The following is a 24845-nucleotide window of genomic DNA, read 5'->3' as shown; positions in this document are numbered from 1 at the left end:
AGTTGCACTATTTGAACTTGTAATTTTTCTATTTAAATATTAACATGATTTTTCAATATTTTGACTAAAAAATATTAATTTATTATATTATTAAATACTATCTTTTTGACTAAAAGTATATATTTAATACTAATTAATTTTTTATATTAATAATGTTTAATTTTAATATTTAATATTTTTAAATGTTTTTAAAAGTTAGTGGCGTTTTTATGTAAAATGCTGCTAAAGAGCATTTGTGATAAAAAGCGTTGTTAAAAGCCATGTTCTTTAGTAGCGATTGTTAGAAAAGCATCACTAAAAGCCATGTTCTTTAGCGGCGTTTGTTATAAAAGCGCTGCTAAAGAACATGGCCTTTAGCGGCGTTTGTGGGGAAAGTGCCGCTAAAAGTCATGATCCATAGCGGCGTTTGATGGAGAAGCGCCGCTAAAGGTTATGACCTTTAGCGGCGTTTGTGGGAGAAGCGCCGCTAAAGGTCATGCGGCGTTTATTTCTAAAAACGCCACAAATGTTAGCAGCATTATCAATAGCGGCATTTTTTGCGACGCTTCAATACTTTTTTTAGCGCCGCTAAAGTCCTAAAAAAATGCCGCTAAAACCCTGTTTTGGTGTAATGTAAGTGGTAAAAAGCAATAAGGGTTATTGGGGGTTGGCGGCTTGAATCTTTCTCTTGTGGTTTTAACTCTCTAAAAGAAATTGATTTTATATACAAAGCAAGAAAATAGAAGAACGAAGACAAGTAATCTTTTTCTTTATCAATAGGGATGTTTATAATATTTCTCCAAAGTCTATATTGATAGATATAAGAAGTATAAATGAAATAAAACTCTAATTCTAATAACTATTAGAGTCTTAAAGTACATCAAACTTATCTTGATTTTGATGAAAAAATTCTTAATAATAAAATATTCATAAAATATTTAAATATATTTTATATATATTTATTTCAAATGATTAGATCTCAGTATTTTTACTGTATCATTAAATTATATTTTTATATTATTATCTATTTATTTTTTAAAATATTTAACAACCTTATTTTATTTTTTATTTTGTTAGATTATTAGGAGTCATTAATTTGTAATTTGGTTAATTTTTTTTTGTAATTTGATCAAATAAAGTTGGTTTAAATAGTAATATCTCAATATATTATAGGTTAAGGCTAGACTTTATCATGGGTCGAGCCACCCACCCAGGCCTGAAGACTCAACCAAAAAGTGGGAGGGTTTTGGCAAAAATATAGGCTCGAAAGATGGGTTAGGACGAAAAATAAGGCCCGTTTTCTGAACAGACCAGTCCTCGGGTAAGATATTTTTGGCCCGACTCGAATAAGCCTAAAATTTTTCCCCTGTTGTTTTGTTGTTGTTATGTTGTTATTTTGTTACCATTTCGTTATTATATTACTACTATTTTGTTGTTATTGTTTGAATATTGCATAACTCTTATTTTATTATTAATTTTGTTACTATATTAGACGCATTTACTTGCTAAGTTGTAACTATCTTAGTATTATTTAAGTATAGACTTTTTTTAATGTTTTTTCAATTTGTTGGGAAATATTTATTTTAATATTTTAGCATATTTAATGTATTATATTTTTAAATTTGTTTTTATATAAAAATAATCTAAAAAAATTAATATGGGTGAGCCGAGTTGGGTTCAGATTTAGCATTTTTAATTTGGACCGGAATTTGGCAGAATTTTAAGCTCATTTTTCAGGTTGGGCCTGAGCCTAAAAAACGGGACTAAAATTTTGTTTCATTAGTCTGACCCATGATCAGATCTAGTTATCGCTTTAATTATGATTTTATGTAGAATGTTGGTATTTTCTACAATTTTTAATTTATTTTAAATATGTTATTATATATTATTTATGTAAAGTTTAAATTTGGAAAAATTATGTAAAAACTAATACATTTTCTTTCCTTTTCATAGTTTAAACAAACAAGAGATATTACAATTTCTTTCTTTTACTTCATAAATTTTAATCATCCAAACATAAGTATATCATTTTCTTTCTTTAATCTGATTGGGTTTAATGTAATTTTGTTAATTTTTAAGTGGTTATACTTGTAAACAATTCTAATAATAAAACATGAAATATGTACGATGTTAAAATGAATAAAAATAGATTAAATTGTAAGTAAAATAAAATTTAAATACGTACAAAGATTATATTAAAAATATTACATGCAATGGTGCTGCCATCGATCTTAAGTTAGTGTCGAGTTGACTTATGACACCAACTCAATCAACAACATTATCATTTTATCAATGCATATAATTGATGTAGGTAATAAAGTATGCATAATACAATTAAAATGTAAATATTATATTAAAATAATTTTTTAGTTTTGTTGTGAAGTTAATATTTTATTGATGCTAAATAGCATGGGTTAAAATCTAGCCACATGTAATTTTTGTGGGTTCTTTTAAAAAAGACTAACATACCCCCGAACAATATAACTTATTCTAAATTCAAAAGGACAATTTTTCTAATCAAGTTTATGCCCGATTGACTTGTAACACCAATTCAATTAGGGGCTTAAATAGAAGTATAGAGACGAAAGGACATTAAAGTAATTTCCCTACCTGAGTTGGTGCCCTGCTATCTCGTGACACCAACTAAATTAGAGGCAATAAAGTGTGCATAATAAAATTAAAACGTATAAAAGGATCAAAATAGAGCTTTGGTTATTCAAGGTTTTACATGTAACCTCCCCAACCCGGCCTAGACGTTAGACCTATAACACCCTGGATTTTGGGGTTAGAAGTTTTGTGATTTGTAGGTAGGGTCAGTGGCTAGATCAGACAATTGGGTTTGTTGCTGTGTTTTATGTCAGAATGGGTCTGCTGGTTTGGTGGTTTGTTGTGTGTTAGTTTGCTTCTAGGTTTTGGGTTCGAACCTTCGTGTGTGTTTGTAGGATAATTTTATTTTAGATATTTATGTATTTTTGTTTTTATTTTATGTATTTATGTATTTATGTATTTATTTGTTTGTTTGTTTATCTTATTTTAGTTAGTGAATTAAAAAAATATTTTAAACACGTTTTTCTCTCCCTTTCTAGCACGTTTGTTTTTTCTTTTTATTTTCTCCTCCTTCTCCCTTTCGTCTTCTTGGTGGTTTTGTTTTTAGGAATCATTGTAGATTGTTCTTCTTATTTTCTTTCCGACTTCACATGTCATTGCCTCACATTTTCGTCTAATAGGAGTTTGAATCGGGTAAGTGTCGTCTTTTGGTATGTCTTTCTATGACTTTTAAATTAAATTAGTCGAGTTATTAGATTAGTTGTTTGTGGAATTGAGATTTCAATCAGGTAGGTGGTGATGTCCGATCCATTCGGGGGCTTTGGTTCACGAAACCAGGTGTGTGTTTAGAAACTCTTCGATTCCTTTATCGAATTGCTGCTTGGGTTCTGCGAAAATTCAAAATTTTTTGTGTATTTCTGAAATTGACTGGTCGAAGTGTTGTTTTGGTTTTGAATTGTGGTGAATTACATGTTTTTTAGGCTGTTTCGATGTGGTTTCGTGACCATATGGGTGGCCACACGGGCATGTGCCCCACACAGCCGTGTGTAATTAGGAATTTAGGGTTTTCGATGGTTTTTGGTGCTACACGGCTTGGCCACATGGGCATGTGTCCCCACACGGGCGTGTCTTCTCTGCTCTTAATTTTTAGCACTTTTAGACAGTGAGTTACATGGGACTGCTCACACGGGCGTGTGTGTAGCCTTCACACGGGCATATGTGGCCTTCACATGGGCGTGTAAACCCCCACACAGCCTGGGCACTTCCACACGGCCGAGGCACATGACCGTGTGGCCTTATGTCGCCAATTTTTGTATTGTGTCCGTTTTTTATCTGATTATGATTCTGTGTATTCTAACCCTTGGCTAGGTCTTTGTAAGGGTGGTTGTGACTTTGTTTCGACCTGGACTTGTGCGTTATTCGCAATTATAGCTCTAATTAAGCGATTCGATTGAGTGTTAATTGATGTTATGTTATATCTGATTCTGATTCTGGGCATTTGAATGTGTGCATTTCTAATTCCATACTCTGTATCTATAAGTCTGTCATTACTGTGTATTATTATCTAAGTGGCTTAGTCCACATACTTGGTGTGTAGGGTTGGATGGGCCTTTCGGGGTCTTATGTGGTGTGCATGGTTGGATGAGCTTAATTAGCTCTTTTTGGGGTGTGATTAGGGGACGGAGAGGTGTTTGGCTAGTTGGGTGGGTTTTATTACTTGTTGCATTCATTTCACATTCTGTCTGTCTGTCTAATTGCGAGACTAATTGTTTGTAGCTCGAGGTGTTTCAGTACTGATACGTTTGATTTGTTTGTGAAGACTATTCGTACATCGGATTGCCATTAAGTTTTATTTTTTTAACTGTGACATTTTGGTGTTCGTTTATCTATCATTTTTTAACTCACACTGAGCTCGTGTAGCTCACCCCCATTAGTTTATCCCTTTGCAGATACTCTTGTTTTCTGTAGCTGGACTTGGCATGCCGGAGGTCTCGAAGTGACATGTTTTAAGCCAGACTAATAAAAGGACTTTTCAGATTTTTTTTAAATTTGTGAACCATTTCAGACTGTAAACAGCTATAAAAACTGTTGTACAATCGAATTTTGGATTTTCGTAAGTAGTTTTTTTTATTTCTAGAAACTTTGGAACTTTATTTCCGAGCGCCTTCAACGTGACTTGAATTCTCTATTTTGAATCCTAAAAGGGCTAAATGGTTTAGTTCGATTTTAATAAGTATGTTCGAATAAGATTTTAATAACTTGTTTTGTAAAATTGTTTTAGATCACTTCAGTGATCAATGTGACCTCTAAAATTCGGTCTAAACTCCTAGGCCAGGTTTTAGGGTGTTACAAGACTCGAATTTGAGAGACTGCATCGGCCACCGAAATGGCCTAACAGGGTTATCAGAGTTTTTGAAAACAGTTATTTTAAAATATTTAATTAATTTAGTAGAAAACTCAATTCAAATGTCGATTTATTATTCCTCAACGTTTTAATTATCATCTAGTAGCGAAAAAGATGGCATTTACTTGTGTATTTAATAAAAACTGATGTTCCTGCGTACTAATTAATAATCAAAACATAATATCTTAAGAATTCAAATAAAATGTCATGTAGAATAAAAAAAAACCTAAGTCCTAAGTCTCATGACATAGTTTGAGATAAAATATTACAGTCTGCGAATAATAAAATAAATCAAAAGATAAAGCCTTAGCAAATTGGTAAAAAAAATAGATTATGCCAAGACCCTCCAAATGTCGTGCCTGCGTCATAACCTGATGGGTTATCTGTAATGATGAAAATTTAAGGGGGTGAGCTTTGATGCTCAGTGTAAGTTCATTTACAATAAAATCAATGCAACAATTATTAAGACACATTAATTAACATTGCAAAAAATAATCATAAATAGCAGTTCAGTTCAGAGTATTAGATTTTCAAATGCAACCATCATTAATATGTCAAAACTCATAATAGCAGTTTTTAGAATTAACCAAATTCTCAAATTTGCCCACAATAATCATATCCATGCACATACCTACATATATATTCACGCTTATGTATCAACAAAGTTTTCAGATTTGTATTGTCATTATTTGAATGATGTCATACTACTGAAACTAGAGTACTTACCAATCTTTTGATGAGATTTCAAGGATGATCGATGTTAAATTCAATGCTTGAAGGAAGAATGGGTGAAATTGTGAATCGATTTAGATTTAGGTTTCCAAGAGATTAATTTCCAGCAAAGAATGTAAAATTTTATGGAAAGAAAAGGGGAAAATAAAAGAAAAAGTGGAATTTAAAGAGAAGAGAAAAATTTCTATTTAGGGTTTGAAAAGGAATTAAAAGCAATGTATAATTAGGAAAAGTTATTGAATACATAGGGTTTTAGAAATTTGAGGGTTTGAATGGTAAAGTACTCCTTTTTACTGAAAATGAAAAAAAAGAAAGAAAATGAGTTTAGTATGGCTTAAACCTAATAAGTGAGGGGGAATGCAAGGCCTTACCATTTGGGTCACTACCCAATCTTAACTTATTTCTACCACATTTATTATATAACTTAGTTGGCCTTGGTCCTTGTTGTTGAAAAAAAAATAGAAGAAAATAAGAAGATTGGAGCTTGGCCCTTGATTCTTTAGGCAATATACTAAGCTCTTAACCATCAAAAGCAAAGCTCATTTCTTAGTAATTTTATTAATTCTAACCCTATGTAATTTGGGGTGTTATAGTATCAAGGTAATTGGTGTGAATTTAAATCTCACAATACAAATTTTTTGTTCTTCTATAAATAAAAAAGCTAAATTAACTTCAAATAATATAACTTTTTTAAAATGCGAAAGAATATTTTTGTAATTTTTCTAACATAATTGATGACTTGTTGACTTGTAACAGCAACTCAATTAAGGACTTAAATAATAGTATAGATATACAATTGGTAAGGTTAATTAAGTGTGCATAATAAAATTAAAATGTATAAAAAGTTTAAAATAGAGCTTTGGTTGAGCGGTAAGTTTAAAATTTTACCAATGCAATTGGTGTGGGTTTAAATCCTAAAATATACATATTTTTTATTGTTCTTTTATAAATAAAAAGACTAAATTACCCTCAAATAATATAACTTATTTAAATATGAAATGATATTTTTATAATTTCTCTAACTGAGTAGGTGTTCGGTTGACTTGTGAAACCTAGTCAGGGGCTTAAATAATAGAATAGATTATTTAAACCTCTAACTAAGTTTGTGTCACGAGTTAACTGAGCATCAACTCAGTTAGGAAAATTACAAAAATGTTATTTCTTATTAAAAATAAGTTATATTATTCTAGGACACTTTATTCTTTTTATATTTTTTTAAAAAATCAATAAAATATTTGCATGTTGTGGGATTTAAACTCATACTATTTGTGTTGATAAAATTCTAATTTTACCACACAACCAAAGTTTTATCTTAAAATGTTTTATATATACAATTATTTAATCCCCTAACCGAGTTGGTGTCATGAGTCAGCTAAGCACCAACTCGATTTAGAAAATTACAAAAATATTTTTCCATAATTAAAATAAGTGTTGGAAAAATTGTTTTATGGGAACTTTGAGACATATTCTCAATAGGTAAAGGTGGAGAGTTGAATCATAAAATTATGGTTTCATATTCTACTCAATGAGACATTTACAATGATATATCATGTGCTCAAAATGGTTGAGTGGTGAATGAGAAATTGATGCTGAAAGTAAGTTACTTGTAAATATTGTTGAGGAAAAGTAAAGGCTTATATCTCAACTTGGTTAGATACCAAGTGTGAGATATGTTTATATATGAGAACTCTCTTAAAAGTTAATTGAATGACTAAGCTTGTAATCTTACCTCGCGCGCAGGGGGTGTAGGTCCAAAATTCCAATACTCTCCATGCCTATAAAAGGCCATGATTTCTGAAGGGTTTTTACACACCCATATTCTCTGATAATTTCTCTTGCCGAGACCCTGTTACTCTCAAAACTCTTCCTTTTCCTCGTTTGTATTTTCAAACATTCCGGTGATAGAAAAAGGCATTGTTCGTTTGTTGATCGTTGTAGAGGTGCTGCTACTTTGATCACTGTTGTTGTTGTATCCTGGGAGACATTCGATCAACGTTACTCCAAGTACCGCAGGAGCGGCCGAATCTGTCCTAAGAAAACTATGTTTCATAGGCCTCAGCGTTTCGTAAAATCTCAAATCTTCTTTATTTCAACTGTTTATTATGGTTTTATTTGATTTTCGTATTTGATAAATTAATTATAAATCATTCTATTTATATTTTATTTCATATGTGTTTATTTATAATTAATTTATTTTGTTCACTAATGTGTTTTGTCTAACAATAATTTATATTATTCAAGTGTGTTTTAGCCTCTTTTTTTAAAGCCAAAAAAAAATTACATATCATAGGATTTGAACCCATACTATTTGATTCAATAAAATATTAATTTTAGCACTAAACTAAAACTTTATTTTAATATATTATTGACATTTTAATTGTATTGTGCATATGTTAATACCTCCATCAATTAATTAACTGGGCCAGTTAGAAAAATTACAAAATGTCTTTCTATAATTAAAATAAATTATATTATTGGATGTTACAAAATGTCTCTTTTTATTTTAAAATTTGCATCTAGTGATATTTGAATTCATGTTCTATACTTCAACAAAATATTAATTTTTTCAATAAACATATTATTTAAATCCTTGATTTAACATATTATTTACATTTTAAATGTATAATGCATACATTAATACCTCCATCAATTGTATCTATACTATTATTTAAATCTATAATTGATGTAACGAGTCAACTGGACACCTACTTGTTTAAAGAATTACAAAAACACCCTTCCATAATTAACATAAGGTATATTATTCAAGGATATTTTAGTCATTTTTTTTAAAATTAATAAAAACTTAAATGTGGTGACATTTAAACCCATGCTATTTACTTCGATAAAATATTAATTTTACCACTAAACTAAAAAATTTATTTTAATATATAATATTTGCATTTTAATTATATTATACAAATGATATTACCTTGATTAATTGTATATCTATACTATTATTTAAGTTTCTGACTGAGTTGGTATCATGAGCCAATCAGGTATTAACTCGGTTAAGGAAATTATGAAAATAACCTTTCATAATCAAAATAAGTTATAGTATTCAATGATACTTTAGTCTTTTTTATTTTTTAAAGAAAAAGCCAATAAAAATTTACATCCGGTGAGATTTGAACCCGTGATATTTACTTTATTAAAATATTAAGTTTACCATAGTATTTATATTTTAATTTTATTATGCATGTAATATTACACCCATCAATTATATCTTTACTAATATTAAATATTTTATTAAATTTTGTGTCAAAAGTAAAGTGATACCAACTTAATTAAATTAACTCAAATAACACATATTTCTAGTAATTAAAAGTGGTATGACACATGTATTAGTAATATTTCTACATAATATTGAGATGCTTCACCATTCGATACATACAATTCTTGTTATTTAATGTTTTCACAATCTTGTTAGTAATATGTTATAAAATAGAGAATAAAGAAAGTAAACTGAATAATATATTAAAAAAAAAGAGAGAGAGAAAAGTACATATTTTATTTATTAATATGATATTTAAAATAATACTCTAAAGTTTATATTTATAACTATAACAAGTATAAGTAATATAAAATTATATTCTTAATAGGTACTAGAGTCCTAAATTACATTTAACTTTTTATCTTAAATTACATCACTTTATAATAATAAAATATTTATAATATATCGAATCTTTTTTCTATTTTTTCCGATTTTTTTGCAAATTAAAATTAAAAAAATTAGGAAAGGAAGTTAAAAAAAAAAAGAAGAAGCAAAATTTAGGGAAAAATTCTCAACAAAGATCCGGAAATTTTACCATGTTTTAGTATGGGAGCTTCCATTTCTCGTTTTATTTTTTAATGCTTTGAAAATAAAATCACTTCTCTCTATGTTTAAATTTCTTTTGATAAAAGGAAAGTAAAAATATCTTCTTCTTTTTTATTTAAAATTTTTTAGTTTATTCTCTGGTCACAATGCATTAAATTGGACCATTGCTATTGTCTACTTTGAGTATGCCACGTATTTCAGTCAAATTTGAAAAATAATTTTTTAGTTAAACTTTATTTATTTGTTTCAATGGAATTCTGATTAGTCTAGATTATTTTATTATTATTTGACCTACGAATTTAGCTTATAAATAGGCTCTTTTATAACCTTAGAAAATACACTCATTAAATATTAGAACTCATAACACTTTTGGAGAATTTTGTGTTTACGTTTTGAAGGTTTTTTGTTTTTGGGTTTCAAGGCTTAGTTTTTATCTCCATCTTTTGTACTCTTCATTCTGTTGCCATTATAGTAAAATTATTTTTACCCGTGGTTTTTTATCCTCTTTAGAGGCGTTTTTCCACATTAAATTTGTGTGTTCAAATTCTTAATTTCTTCTACTATTTTTATTTGTCCGTTGCTTAATCGAGCCGATCCCCAACAAGTGGTATCAAAGCTAGTTCAATTTTTGTAGATTGACCCATTCAGAGATGGCACTAACAAAGTTTGACATTGAGAAGTTCGATGGTATCACAAATTTCAATCTGTGGCAAGTTTAGATGATGGCAATTATAGTTCAGATCGACCTGAAAAAACTCGTTACGGAGAAAAAAACTGAGAATCTAAATCAGATAGAATAGGAAGAGCTTGATGGAAAGGCCTTGTCTGCAATCCAGTTGTGTCTCGCGAATAAGGTATTGTAAGAGGTATTGATGGAGAAAACCTCATCCGCCTTGTGAAAAAGGTTAGAAACTCTTTATGCGACTAAGTCTCTAGCTAACCATTAAGTGTTGAAACAACATTTATTTACGTTTCACATGAACGAATGTGAGTTTCTTAGAGATCATATTAGTCAATTTATTACTCTTTTGAATGATTTAAAGAATGTTGAGGTTAAGATTGACGATGAAAATCAGACTATGCTATTATTGTGCTCTTTACCCTCATCATAGAAGTCTTTCAGGGAGACCCTGATTTATGCCAAAGACAAACTCTAGTTCAAGGATGTAAAGGATCATTTGTTGAGTAAAAATAAACTCAACCATGAGTATAGTTCGGATAGCAAGGAAGATAGGCAAGCTTCCGTTTTGGTAGCATCAAAGAAACAAGACAAAAGGTGCCGGTATTGTAATAAGTTAGGTCACGTCAAAGCATATTGTTATAAATTGTGAAATAAAAGGGCTATTGAGAGTAACAAGGAAGATGTAGCTAGTGCTGATTTGGCTGATGAAAATGGTGATGATTTCTTGTTAGTGTCAATGAGTGATAGCTCCGAGCTTATGTCCGAGTGGATCCTAGATTTGGGATGTTCTTTCCATATGTGTCCCAACAGAGAATGATTGTCCACATATAATTTGGTTGAAGGTGGAGTTGTGCGCATGGGAAACGATTCATCCAGTAGGGTAATCGGTATTGGTACTGTTAAATTTAGGATGCACAATAGGACGGTTAGGACACCCTCAGATGTCAGGTATGTACCTAATTTATGAAAGAATCTCATCTCCTTAAGTATTTTAGACTCGAAAGGTTACAAAATCAATATCGATTCGAGTGGCATTAAGGTGTCTTGTGGGGCTCTCATTTTGTTAAAAGGTAAAAGGATAGTCTTTATATTTTGAAAGGTTCTATAGTGACCGGTGAAACCGGACATCCCTTGTCTGTTATAGAGTTGAAGTCAACTCGTTTGGAGCGGAGGCGACTTGGTCATAGAAGGGAAAAAGGTATGATTGTTTCGTTGAAGAAAGATTCTCTTTTGGATGAAGGTTTTGAAAAGTTAGAGCATTGTGTTCGTGAAAATCAGTTCCGGCTTAGTTTTGATTTGGTAGTACACAAGTCGAAGTCTAGAAGTCTTCCAGTTTTTAAGCACAGATTTGACTTAGTTAATTCCCTACATAGTTCAAGATAGGCCCATGGAGGGCTTTAGCAAAGATGGCGTTATAGAAATACGAGTCAAAGTGGAGATTTGTTGAGTATGCCACGTATTTCAGTCAAATTTGAACGGTAATCTCCCAGTTAAACTCTGTTTATTTGTTTCAGTCGAACTCTGATTAATCTAGATTATTTTATTATTATTTGACCTACGAATTTAGCCTATAAATAGACTCTTTTACAACTTTAAAAAATACACCCATTAAAGACTAGAACTCATAACACTTTTAGAGAATTTTGTGTTTACATTTTGAGGTTTTTTTTTCGAGTTTTGGGGTTTAATTTTTATCTTCATCTTTTGTATTCTTCGTTCTTTTGTCACTATAGTAAAATTATCTTTACCTGCAATTTTTTATCCTCTTTGGAGAGGGTTTTTCACGTTAATTTATGTGTTCAAATTTCCAATTTCTTCCATTATTTTTATTTGCTCATTACTTAATCAGGTCAATCCTCAACATTTCATGATGTACTATTGGGACTCCAATTAACTGCATTTTGCACATTTTTCAATGAACAATTTCATATGTTTGGCTATTTATTTTGGTTTGTTGGTATTTTCTAAAATTCACAATTCATCCATAGGAGTTTTGTTTTATAAACCTAAAAGTTAGGCAGATTTGTTGAGAATAGTATCTAGAAGACTTGCTTTAGCATCCAAGATGCAGTGAATAATGATCATGACAACTCTAAGTTCATTCAACTGAATATAAAAAAATTCATTAAAAACTTTCTGGAAAAAAATAAGGTTGTTCAAAATTACTATAGATACTTTATATTTATATTATTTTGCGTTTTTTATATTATTTTTCTATTTTTGAATTTTGCTTCTTGTATTTTTTTTGTATTAAAAAAAAAAGAAAAATGTATGCATTTTCTTAATTTCTGGAAATTTTTTATATTTTCTAGTTTTTAAATTTTTTGAGATTTTTTTAATGACTTTTTGTATTTTATGTGTTTTTAAAAAGGAGGTGTATGAAGATATATTGTATGTTGTCCGTATGCCATTAAAGAGGTTTGGTTAAATCTCGAGCCTATAAATTGCCAACCACAGTGTTTTTCAAAAAATTTCCTAGACTGAGTTGAGTCAAATTTGGGAAATTATGAGTGGGATTTAAGTTTCTCGGTTCCTTGGTTATATCTTTTTGGTTTGATAGTATGGCGCTTATAGAAAAATAGGAATTCAGAAAAATCTTTAAAAAAAATTTTATTTATTTTTTAGGTTTTTGAGATTTGTTTTCTTTTTAAAAAGTTTTTCCTATTTTTTTCAAATTTATTTAACAAAAAGACATTATATGAGGTTGCACGTTGGGACTGTATCATGCCATTTTTTTCATAACCTTGTTAACATTTGGGGTGAAGTGTTTAACGATTTGAAATTTTAAGTAATAAACTGATTTAAAAAAAATTATATACCAAGGTGATATTTGGGCCAATTTTTAGGAGTAAATAATGGATTAATTATTTGTTTAAAGTTGAACAACGTATCAAGTCATTTTTAAATAGTAATTTAATTTTGTTAAAATTTGATCTTATTCGAATAATCTTATTATAAGTTATGTTTATATATACTTTTTTTTGACACAATACCTAGAACTATTCATAGTCCCTCCTCAACCTATAGATAAGAGGATAATGTATTTCAGCGCACTCAAATCTACATCATCTTACATTGGCAATAATACTCATGTCAGTCAAACTAAGACTCAATTGACATCTTACTCAATTTTAATAGTACATTGATTGAATTAATCCATTTAACAGTAGAACGAAAATTACTATAATAAAAGAGACAACTATTTTTACATAAATAGGGTAAGCAATGGACAAAACTATCACAACATACAAATGATTAGTGACTTATTTAGGAAAAGGGAAGGTTTTATAAGCTTATATGAATTTTTTTAATATTTTATAATTTTTATGTATTTTTAAAAAAATCTAAAAAATTTTATATATTTTATATTTTTTGAAAACATTTTAAAAATTTTGAAAAATTGTGTTTTTTCTTTAAATTTTTTTAAAATTAAAATCAAAATTGAAAAAATGTGTAAAAATTGAGGTTTAAATTTGTTATTATATTAATGAAAAAAAATGTCAAGTCAATATACCACTAATAATTTAATGGAGTTACAAGAAAATTCAATATTAACAACATCAATGAAGAAATAAAATTTTGAAGTTGGGTAATCAAAAACAGAAAAATATTAATACTTAAGTGACCAACTATGTAATTTACCCTAAATGTTTAATGATAATTTTATACTAAAGATGATTATGTTTTTTTATCATTTTTTTCTCACCGTTTTTATTTAACAATTTTTATTTTAAGAAAATCAATTTAAAAATTTTAGAATTTAACGACATAATTGAAAGTTAACTGTTTATATTTTAATTAAATTAATGAACTTTACTTTTAAATATTTAATTCATTTAAATTTAAAAAAATTAATAGAAGTAACATACTAAATAGAGATGTTTAATCAATTTTAAATGTATATAAATGAATAAAAATATATTAATCTTAAGATTATTTTATTTTTGCTATAGAAAAGTAGGCACAAGGCCTAAACACTGTTAGTACAAATCTCCGGTGAAGAAAATCTCGAATACACGAACGGAAATCGAACAGAAAAAGAAGAAATAGGACAAGGCTTCAATGCGTGTATCAAGTCACTATCCTTAAGGTTATATTCGCCCCCACCTATTTTCGGTGTGCAAATGAGTTCCAAGCAAATTAACCTCGAGGATACAATGAAGTCAATGACTATTTGCATTTTGCACTGAACAGAATAGCCTACTACACACTGAGCAATGTATGACAAGAAACTCAATTTCTATAAAGGATTTCTATAATAATACTTTATAAAATAATCTAATAATATTATAAAATGAAGGAAGGAAAGAATATTAGAATTTGTTGGTGTATTTTCCAAATGAAATTTCATTTCTATTTATAGAAATTTTAATAATACTTTATAAAATAATCTAATAATATTATAAAATGAAGGAAGGAAAGAATATTAGAATTTGTTGGTGTATTTTCCAAATGAAATTTCATTTCTATTTATAGAAATTTTAATGTCTCTTCATAAAGACATATTTCATCAATAAGTGTTTTTCTGAATAATAATGTCTTTAAAATAAACACATAATTATTCATTTAATATTATAACTGTTCAAATAATGTTATTTAAATAGTTATATTTTAAAAAAAATCAAATAATATAACTTTTGATTAATTACACTCATTCATTTATAGTTATTGGAACATTATAAATATTTGAAAATGTTCCAACAAATACGGCTAGAGCACATCCTTGGTATTGAGACTCCATAATATCAACAAAGAAATATTGATTCAAACTTTGTGGAGCTTGGTGGATAACATGGAGACCAAAAGGCATAGGCAACCTTGCTAATAATCTTAATGTAGATTAGTATAATGTAAATTGCTATTAACTTATTCTCCGGTGAAGAAAATTTCGAACACACGAACGGAACTCAAACAGAAAAAGAAGAAATAGGATAAGGCTCCAAGGCGTGTATCAAGTCACTATCTTTAAAGTTATATTCGCCCCCACCTATTTTGGTTTGCAAATGAGTTCCAAGCAAATTAACCTCGAGGATACAATGAAGCCAATGACTATTTGCGTTTTGCACTGACGAGAATAACCCATTACTAAGTAATGTATGACAAGAAACTCAATTTCTATAAATGATTTCTGCAGTAATACTTTATAGAATAATCTAATAATATTAGAAAATGAAGGAAGAAAAGAAAGAATATTAAAATTTGTTGGTGTGATTTCTAAATAAAATCTCATTCCTATTTATAGAAATTTTAATATCTCTTCATAGAGACATTTTTCATCAATAGGTGTCTTTCTGAATAATAATGTCTTTAAAATAAACACATAATTATTCATTTAATATTATAACTATTCAAATAATATTATTTAAATAGTTATAATTCTTTTTCAAAAAATTAAATAATATAACTTTTGATTAATTACAATAATTCATTTATAATTATTAGTGTATTATAAATATTTGAAAATGTTCCAGCAAGATTAAATAAATAATAAAATTTAAGAATTAAATAAGATAATTTTGTTAATTTTAAAAAATTAGAGAGTAGTACTATTTTAAGTGATGATAAAAAACATACAACACTAATGTTAGAAATACTTGGTTTATCCCCAAAAAAAAAAGTTTCATACAAAAATGAAAGATGGTACTGTTACATATCTAGCAGTAAACAGGATCACTTATGGAAATGCAGTCATACCTTTCACTAAATTAAGTCTTCCTTGCTTGTGTATATATATAACCTATATATATATCTGTGTAATAGTAACTCCCTTTCATATGTATATATATAAAGGAGACGGTGATCTAGAAGGAAAAAAAAAACTTGCGAAGATTCCTAGAGAAAAAAAAAGAATTGAAGAAGATGGTGGAGGAAATTGGGTGATCTATTTGGGTTCAACTTTTGCGGAAAGTGTGTATCCTCCACTGTAGTCGAAAGCATCACTATCACTGACGTTGACCTCTTTCTTAGGTAAAGCATCGGCATAAGGATGCCTAAGAGAACCTTTTGCAACTCCGAAATCAGTGGCAGAGGACGAGGCAGAAGTAGTGGAGTTTGTATTCATCCCATCGTTTTGCAGAATGGTTTCAATGGCCTTTACCACGTCGCTCATTGTTGGACGATCTGTAGCTGAATCTTCAACACATTGCATTGCCAACTCCAAGAATTTCCCAAATCCTAGTAGATTTCCCGAGCTTCTTATGCTTGGATCCATTAACTCCCTCAATCCGTAATGCTCGTCATCCTTCATATCCATCACGCTTCGCACCTCCCGCACTACGTACTTACCTTTCTCGATTGGTTGCTTAGCTGTTATGAGTTCAAGCATTACCACTCCAAAGCTATAAACATCACTCTTCTCGGTTAATTGCTGGGTCATGTAATATTCAGGATCTAAATAACCCTACAATGAAACAAATAAAATTCAAACATTTTTGGAATCTCTGCATGTTTCATTATCATATCATATCATGCTATCGAGGGTGAAGTACTTATATATATAATAGAAGCATGTTAAAAGGAACTCACCAATGTGCCTTTAACTTGGGTTGAAACATGGCCCTTTGAACTGTCTGATACCAATTTCGACAAGCCAAAGTCCGCAACCTTTGCGGTTAAATTTTCATCCAACAAAATGTTGGTGGACTTAATATCTCTGTGGATAATGGGAGGATTTGCAAGCTCATGTAGGTAAGCTAGACCTCTAGCTGAGCCAAGAGCTATCCGGAGTCTCCTTTTCCAGTCAAGATAAATGCCAGATCTCCCTACAACACATGACTCCATGTCAGATATCAGAAGAGCTCATGTTAGGCCTTGTGCATAACTTAAACTTACCAGACAGGCTCTCTCGAAGTGTTCCATTGGCCATAAATTCATAAACCAGCATTTGCTCTCCTTGATCAAAACAAAACCCAACAAGACCGACAAGGTTTTTGTGATGAACTCTGGAAAGTAATTCAATTTCAGTCTTGAATTCAAGCCCACCCTGCATTGATCCATGCTGAGCTCTTTTAATTGCCACAGATTGTCCATCAGAGAGCGTTCCTTTGTATACCTGCATAGGACATAAAGGCTATCTCAGCAGTTGCAAACAGTAATCACACAATCCCTCTAGCAAACTTGGATATTTACCTTCCCATACCCTCCATACCCTAGTTCATTGCTTTCAGAAAAATTATTGGTGCACTTCTTAAGTTCATCATAAGAAACCCACCTTGCTCCTTTCAACTGTGGTGCACCCCCACTGTCTTTGCCGCTTGGTGCCCAAGATGCTGGAAGATATAGAAGATCAATAAACAAGTAACAATTCCACAGTAAAAAAAGCCCGTTCCTACCTACACCAAGCTGTTAAAATAGGAAACACAGTGATCCAAGTGTTACTTACCAAATGGGTTACTCAATCCGATAGCTTTTTCTGCACGTTTCTTTTGCCGAACAGCATATATTCCAACTCCAACGAGGCCAAGAACCAAAATGGCTGACCCAGTTGCTACAGAAATGATTACTCCTTTGCTAACAGAAGTTCCATGTGAGGCTGAAGCATATTTTATATTTGATTTGTCAATCTGTTGCTTATACAGTAAAGATCAAAGTTATATAGTCTTGATAGTAAAGTTAAAAGTTACCTGGGAAAGGATAAGGAGAAGCAATGAAATAGTATGGTCCAAACTCTGGAGGAGGCTTGTAGGTTTGATTACTCAAATCAAATCCAATTCTCAGAACTTCAGATCTATTGAAGTATTCTCCGCTGGATGGAAAGAGTGCCAGCTGAATCTGAAGATAGTCATCGACATTGAAGAAGGGATTCTGAAGAAAAACTGAACCAGGTGTTAGGCCTAATTTGACCCAAAGGCTCATTTCTAATGAGTGGAACATATTCACATTAGACAGTTCCCTGAACATGGGTCCTCTGAAATACAATGTTCCTTCAAATGGATAGGCACATTCACAGCTTTGAGGGCTCAGCTTCTGATCAACGGGACATGATTTACTTCCACAATTAGCTAGGCTGGTGGAATAGGGTTTTGTATTTTGTTGCTGGATCTGACAGAAATTAGTATTCGAGATAGCAGTTGTGCACACAGGATTGCCTATAAGTCTGAATCAACAAATAACATACTAAACAAATTAAGTATGGTTATCATTCTAGCTGATGAAAATTAACTCCCATGAAATGTCTTACATTAAAGTATTTGAATATCCAGATCCTAGAGTTATGGAGGAAATCTGGTTGTTCTGCAAATCAACAAGTTGAAGTTGAGTGCCAACACTATCACCCAGGTTCAATGTGCCATTGAAGGCATTGTTTCGTAGTTTCCTGTCAAAGGATAAAGATAACCTGCACTTAGTCATGCACCTTCTCTTTTTCTTAAACATTAAAGATTTGTGAAATGGGAACTCTGGGTTTGAGTCAATACTCACACTTGCTGTATCTGTGGGAAGCTGAAAAGCTTTTCTGGTACAGGCCCTTGTAGCAATCCATGTTCAATAACACTGCACATTATAAAAATTTGCTGTGAATTTTCACAAACAGTTGAAAAGGAAGACTTGGAATACTTTTTGGTGACTAAATTACGCACAGAGTGGTGAGCGACGATAAGGTTGAGAACCAAACTGGAGCTTCTGTTGGGTCAAATGAATTATTACTAAGATCCCTGTAAAATCAGATGGATCAGGTTTGAGGATTCATTACTATGGAAACAACATAGACCATCAACCTGAAGGATTGGAACTCCTATCATTAGACTTACACATAATTGAGGGTATTCATTGAGGTTAAGTCTGGTAGAGGGCCTGTAAGATTATTGTGTGCTAAATTCCTGAAAGGAAGCAAAATTTGCATCAGGAAATATGTTCATTAACCACGGTATAATCAAACTGAAAAGGTAAAATTAAATACTCACAATTCATTGATGTTTGTAAGGTTGTTGAGATTTGAAGGGACCTCTCCCCACAAAGCATTTCGATCCAGTCGACTGTTGTGGATAGGATACATTACAGTTGGTGTTAAGAAAGGAAAACTAATACAGCCAAGTAGTGCCGCAAAGGAAAGAAAATCAAGTTTAGGTGTTATCTTTTACTCACAGAACTTCAAGAGTCTGAACATGTCCTAATGTGGATGGGATGTTCCCAGTTAATTGGTTTCCATCAAATAGTCTGTCATTGGAACACTAGGAACCATTAGGAGGAGTGCTGTGCTGCCAAACAAACCGTATTGATGGATGGATGGATGGATGGATGGATGGATATCAACTTACATGTGTATTAGTACCATCTCAGAGCTGAAAAGTTTTGGGGGAATGGTACCCGAAAGCTTATTTTTATTGAAATGGCTGCAAGTTTACAGAAAAAAAAAAGAAGCTCTTACTTCATAAAATACTCAATGGTCTTAACATTAACCATACTAAAGTGAAGGTAAGCTGGAAAAGTAACTTACAAATGTTTAGCCTTTAAAAGGAGGTCCAATCCAGGGGAGGTGGGTGTTGAAACTGGGATAGCTCCCACCAGCTGATTGTCAGCAAGATCCAGCCAATACAGTTTAGAGAGCTTTCCCAATGAGGGAGGTATTTTACCAGTGAAATTGTTTGAATTCAGGGCCCTGCATATGAAAATGCATGAAGGTTTGGAATTTCCAATGCCACTGATATGTTACTATATAAATACTATGGAAATTCTTACAAGAAGGATAGCTCTGCAAGATTTCCAAGTTCTTCTGGAATATTACCAGTGAAACCACATCCAGCTAGAATTCTGAAAAACAGAATACAAAGAAAATGTAACAACAAGATAGTTGCAGTTGAAACTTGGATTCATCAAATCAGTAAAGTAGCATTCTTACAGGATATTCAGCTTTTCCAAATCCCCCAGTCGTGGCGACAGAGAACCGGTGAGATCCCGATTAAATGACAGGTCCCTACAGTAAAATTATGTTAAAAGTGAGAAGGTAGTAGATTTGACTGAGAATTGCTCATGGAACAATGTAGTTCAGTTGTAAATTCAATGGTGGGTTCAAAGAAAACTCACAAGGATCTCAATTCAGTTAGGCCCCCAATGTCACCACTTAGTTTCCCTTTAAGACCCATGGTTGATAATCCTCTGAGAATGAGATCACATAAGTATATGGAAATGAGCACTAGAAGCGAACAAAATATGACCATCCACTCACAGTGCAGTCACCCTTGAGCTGTTGCATGTGACTCCTTCCCATGGTGCTCCACAAGGGTCATCTGACTTATCCCAGCTTGGAGGTGTATTTTTCCATGAATCTTTCAAAGATTGGAGAGCAGCAGCTGCAAAAGCACCACTTTGATTACATTCCCAACAACCATACAGAAACACTTAATAAATGATGATTTCAAATATTTCGCTCAGATGTCCATTGGAAATTAACAATAAAATTTTCTGATGCTATCACAGAAAAGAACATTCAATGAAACTGGAAAGCAGAATCTATATATTTTATAAAACAGTGTATGTATATTATATATCAAACAGCTTGAAGTTACAAAGTAAAACCAAATCAAGAAATGAAGAGCAAGGATATAGTAATCACCATCGTGAGGGTCTGTAACAGCAGAAAGGAAGGCAATATTTGCAGCAAAGAAAAGCAGGAATAAGAGCAATGAAAAGGGTGTCATGGCTGAAACTTTGGGTCGGCAATGGCTAATTGGCTAGTGGTTTTCAGTGCAGATTTTGAAGGTCCACAGTCATGTTGAAACAGGAATAACAAGCATGGACAATTTTCAGCATGTTGTCCTTATGCGAACATATATGAGATTGAGATGATGGAGTAGGTGCGGTGCAGCAACAAACGAGAAACAAGGCAGTGAGCAATGTGGCCATTGGCAATGGCCTACCCTTTCTTTTCACTACTTCCTTTAATTGATTTGCCTTAGCTTTGAAGCTAATTTAAGTACCCCCCAATACAGCTCTTTAAACAAGGCCAGTTTGAAGCTATCATCATCGTAGTCATCATCACTTTTTCAATTAGAAAAAAAAGTAGAAAAAGTGACCAAATTCTGTTTAGCATTTGATTTCAGAAATAGGCTTGTTTGCTACGCTGGCCTGGCCTGCCCTACCACCATGGCCTTTTTAGCACAAAGCACCTTCTCAACTTTTTATAGCGGCCAATGAAATTCATTTCTGAGCCTGGTTTAAGACAAAAGAAAGTCACATTAATTTCCATTGAAGCAAACAGGCAAAAAACTCAATGTTTGATAATTATATGGTAGGTGCAGACTAGTGGGTCCCTTCCTGCCCTGCTCTTACCTTCAGTCTTCAACCATCAACGCATGCTAATGCCAATTATTTTATGACTCAAATATGAGACAAAGTTCAATATTTATGAAATATCTTACCAAATGTGTCAAATTCTTCGTACAATTTTTTTTTATAAAAAAAAAAACGTTGGTCATGGAAATTGTTTTGCCTGGCCAAAAATAAAAACATATATATATACATTCCATTTCACTCTAAAATAGGGTCAATTTTATTTGGTCACTCAAAATATTTTTATCAATTAAATTATACAAACGGTCACCCAATTGTGCTTGTGTTCCTGTTTCTTTCTTTTTTTTTAATTTTTAATTTAGACACTAACGTTTGAATTTATTTCTGTTTTGGTCATCCGTCATTATATTGATAACGGAAAATGCAATAAAATTATACAAATAATATACAATAAAATTATATAAATAATAGAAAATACAAATTTTAAAAATATAATATATAATAAAATTATATAAATAATTTAATATTTATAAAAAATAATTTTTCACTCAGACTAGCATAATTTTAATTTTTAATAAGTTTGGTAAATGATTTGATACTAAATCAATTAGTGATACATATTTCTTATTGTGAATTTAAAAATTAAAAAATAATTAAAAATAAATAGAACACATTAAAATCTCTTAATTGACTTATAAAATTAAAAAATATATATCTTTATCAATATAACAAAAGGAAATTCAATTAAATATTTCACATTTTTTTTCTTATGAAAAACTAAATGTTCATAATTTTTTTCTTACATGATTATTGATTGAACGATTAAATATTTAGAAGTTAATTTTTAACTCTAAATTTAATTTACAATTTCAAAGACTAAATATTTGCTAGATGGAAAAGAACAGAATATGGGGTTGATGGGGAGGGGGGCTTCTCATCCCCTACAAAAATATCAACATGTGAGCCTTGGTCCCACATCCAACAACTTAAGGGCACATTTGGTTCGCTGTAATGGAATAGAGGCGTAATAGTAATTCAATTGTTTGGTTAAATAGAATGGAATAGAACTGTAATAGTATTCTTGTGTTTGGTTGAATGAGATGATGTTGTAATAGCATAAGGAAAAAAACTAAAATGACTAGAATACCCTTAGTAGAATTTTTTTTAAGTAGATGATTATTGTTATTGTTATTAAATTTTAATAAGATTATTAATATAAATAATAAATAATTTAATCATATTTTAACATAATTATTATTAAATATATTTTAATAAAAATATATAATTTAATAAAATTCTTAATATTAAATATTCTTATATGAATTTACTATAATCATAATATATAATACTATAAAATATAATCTAAAATAATTATTATTAAATATAATTTAATAAAAATATATAATTTAATAAAATTCTTAATATTAAATAGTCTTATATGAATTTACTAAAATTATAATATATAATACTATAAAATATAAATTCTAATCTACTTTATTATTTTTCAACCGCAATACATATTTAATGTGCTAAAATATCATTAGTGAAACAAATAATTTAATTATTCTACAATAAAAAAAATTAGAAGTAATAAATAACTTGAGAATTATATTTTGCATAAACATAATATTCATATATTAACAAAAGGTTACATGAAATTCATGAAATTCTATATCATAATCCATATGTTATACAGTTTTATAACATAAAAAAGTTAGAACATTGTAATGACATACCATCCCAAATATTACAAACAGAAAAAGTTACCGAAATATCATTAACAGAACCATGATTTTTAATGGTTAGCAAGAAATCTTCTGACCTATTCCAACCGCACATCAGAAGGTAAACTAAAAAAAATGAGCATTTGCGTTGGATGATTTGGAATTTTGCTCAATGCTCGGTAGCGCTCATCCACAGTTAAACCTTCTATTTCACATAATGTTGGATATAAATTTATAGCTTTTTCTTGGATGATCTGGAATTCTTCTGACTTTTGTTGAACTACCACATCGGAGGCAATACTCCTACTGATTTGTTCGCCTTTGGCCCGCATGTTTTCCGCCAATAAAGTGGCAGCATCATGAAATGAAGAAGAAATATGATCACTTGCATCAGAATTCTTTTTTTTCTTCTTTGAAGATGTGGAACCCCTTTGGTTTCTATCTGGTTACGGTTCTGTAGCAGAAACATCCATGTCATCCAAAAAGACATTAGCTTCGCAGTCATAGAATTCGTTTCTTTCTTCATTAATATCTGTAGTGGGTACATCCTCAACATTTATTTCTTTAATAACATCAGCTGCTGTTTGAGCATCTTTCCCAGTCGCTCGATCTTTTGCGTATATGGCAGTAAGTTGGTCGTAGTAAGGGAAACTACAATGTCTGAATTGACCGGCTTCTTTATGACTCTATAAAAATGAGGAATTCATATTAGTTATAAGTTTGGTCAAAATAAGATAATAAAGACTTGAAATAACTCTTACATTTAAATAAGAGTTCCAAACCGCATCTTCAGCAAAAACGAGCTGCCTATGCTCATCCCAACCAAAACCGCTATTGTTTTGGCCATTAAGCATGTCATACACGATTGGCCAATCCCTTTTCAGTAGCCTAATCCTCAATTCAATATTAGGTCTAGCCTTCAACATTGCATTGGGTAGAGCTTTTTCTAACATTTTTTCCAACTCGTTTAAATAACCGGCTTTGAACCCCGTATCAGCATTAAAGGTTCCAACATTATGCAAGTCCACCATACAGGAAACCAACGCTGCATCTTCTTCTGGAACCCATTTCCTTTTGGTTCCTCGAGAAGTTTGGGAAGAAACATTTGATTCTGAAACACCTGACATAATTATCTTAAGAAAAAAAAAACAAATTAAAATTAAGTTTAATATCATGAATCAAAAGGGGAACACTTTATAAAATTAAAATTAAGTTCAATATCATGAATCAAAAGCTCAACACTTTATAAACTTATAACACATGATGAATGAAAAGAAATTAAATTATAATTCAACAAGTTTAGAACAATACAAAAAACAATTCAAACACCACCAAAGTTTCACAAACTAGATACATAAAATAACATAAACAAATTAACTCATACTCATTTTGTCCCTAAACCTAATTAATTTCTAGATGCTTGCCATTCATCGAACATTTGGTTGGCTAGTTTCATCCTCCAAGTAGCCCATGCATCCGATGGATGAATATTTACGATATTCAGTTCATCGTCATCTACCACATTTCTAGGTAATCCTTCTCCCAACTCCACTTCAATAGGATCAATACTCATATGGGTTCGAATAAAATTATGGAGCAAATAACATGCAATAATGATTCTATTGTGCACCCTTACAGGATAGAATGATGGACTCCTAAGTATTCCCTATCTAAGTTTTAATAACCCAAAGCATCTTTCAATAACATTATGTGCTGAGGCATGTTTCATATTAA

General features: G+C 30.8%; 1 protein-coding gene across 1 annotated transcript; it reads right to left on the bottom strand.

Moving 5' to 3' along the window:
* Positions 1-15760: 15760 nt before the first annotated feature.
* On the bottom strand, positions 15761-21214 carry LOC107910629 (leucine-rich repeat receptor protein kinase HPCA1). The gene is made up of 19 exons (XM_041088725.1): positions 20711-21214; positions 20324-20447; positions 20182-20253; positions 19997-20071; positions 19837-19908; positions 19595-19756; positions 19416-19490; positions 19243-19314; positions 19062-19133; positions 18909-18977; positions 18738-18812; positions 18580-18651; positions 18341-18475; positions 17784-18256; positions 17543-17692; positions 17290-17429; positions 16993-17212; positions 16687-16922; positions 15761-16561 (listed from the first exon to the last, which is right to left on the bottom strand). Exons 1-19 carry the CDS (start codon positions 20793-20795, stop codon positions 16043-16045), a joined length of 2898 nt encoding a protein of 965 aa, XP_040944659.1. The 5' UTR covers positions 20796-21214; the 3' UTR covers positions 15761-16042.
* Between the last annotated feature and the right edge of the window lie 3631 nt (positions 21215-24845).

This window comes from Gossypium hirsutum, chromosome D02, assembly GCF_007990345.1.
Source record: "Gossypium hirsutum isolate 1008001.06 chromosome D02, Gossypium_hirsutum_v2.1, whole genome shotgun sequence".
Lineage (NCBI taxonomy): Eukaryota > Viridiplantae > Streptophyta > Magnoliopsida > Malvales > Malvaceae > Gossypium > Gossypium hirsutum.
Note: the sequence above shows the minus strand (reverse complement) of the source record. Positions and strands in the feature narration are given on the sequence as shown.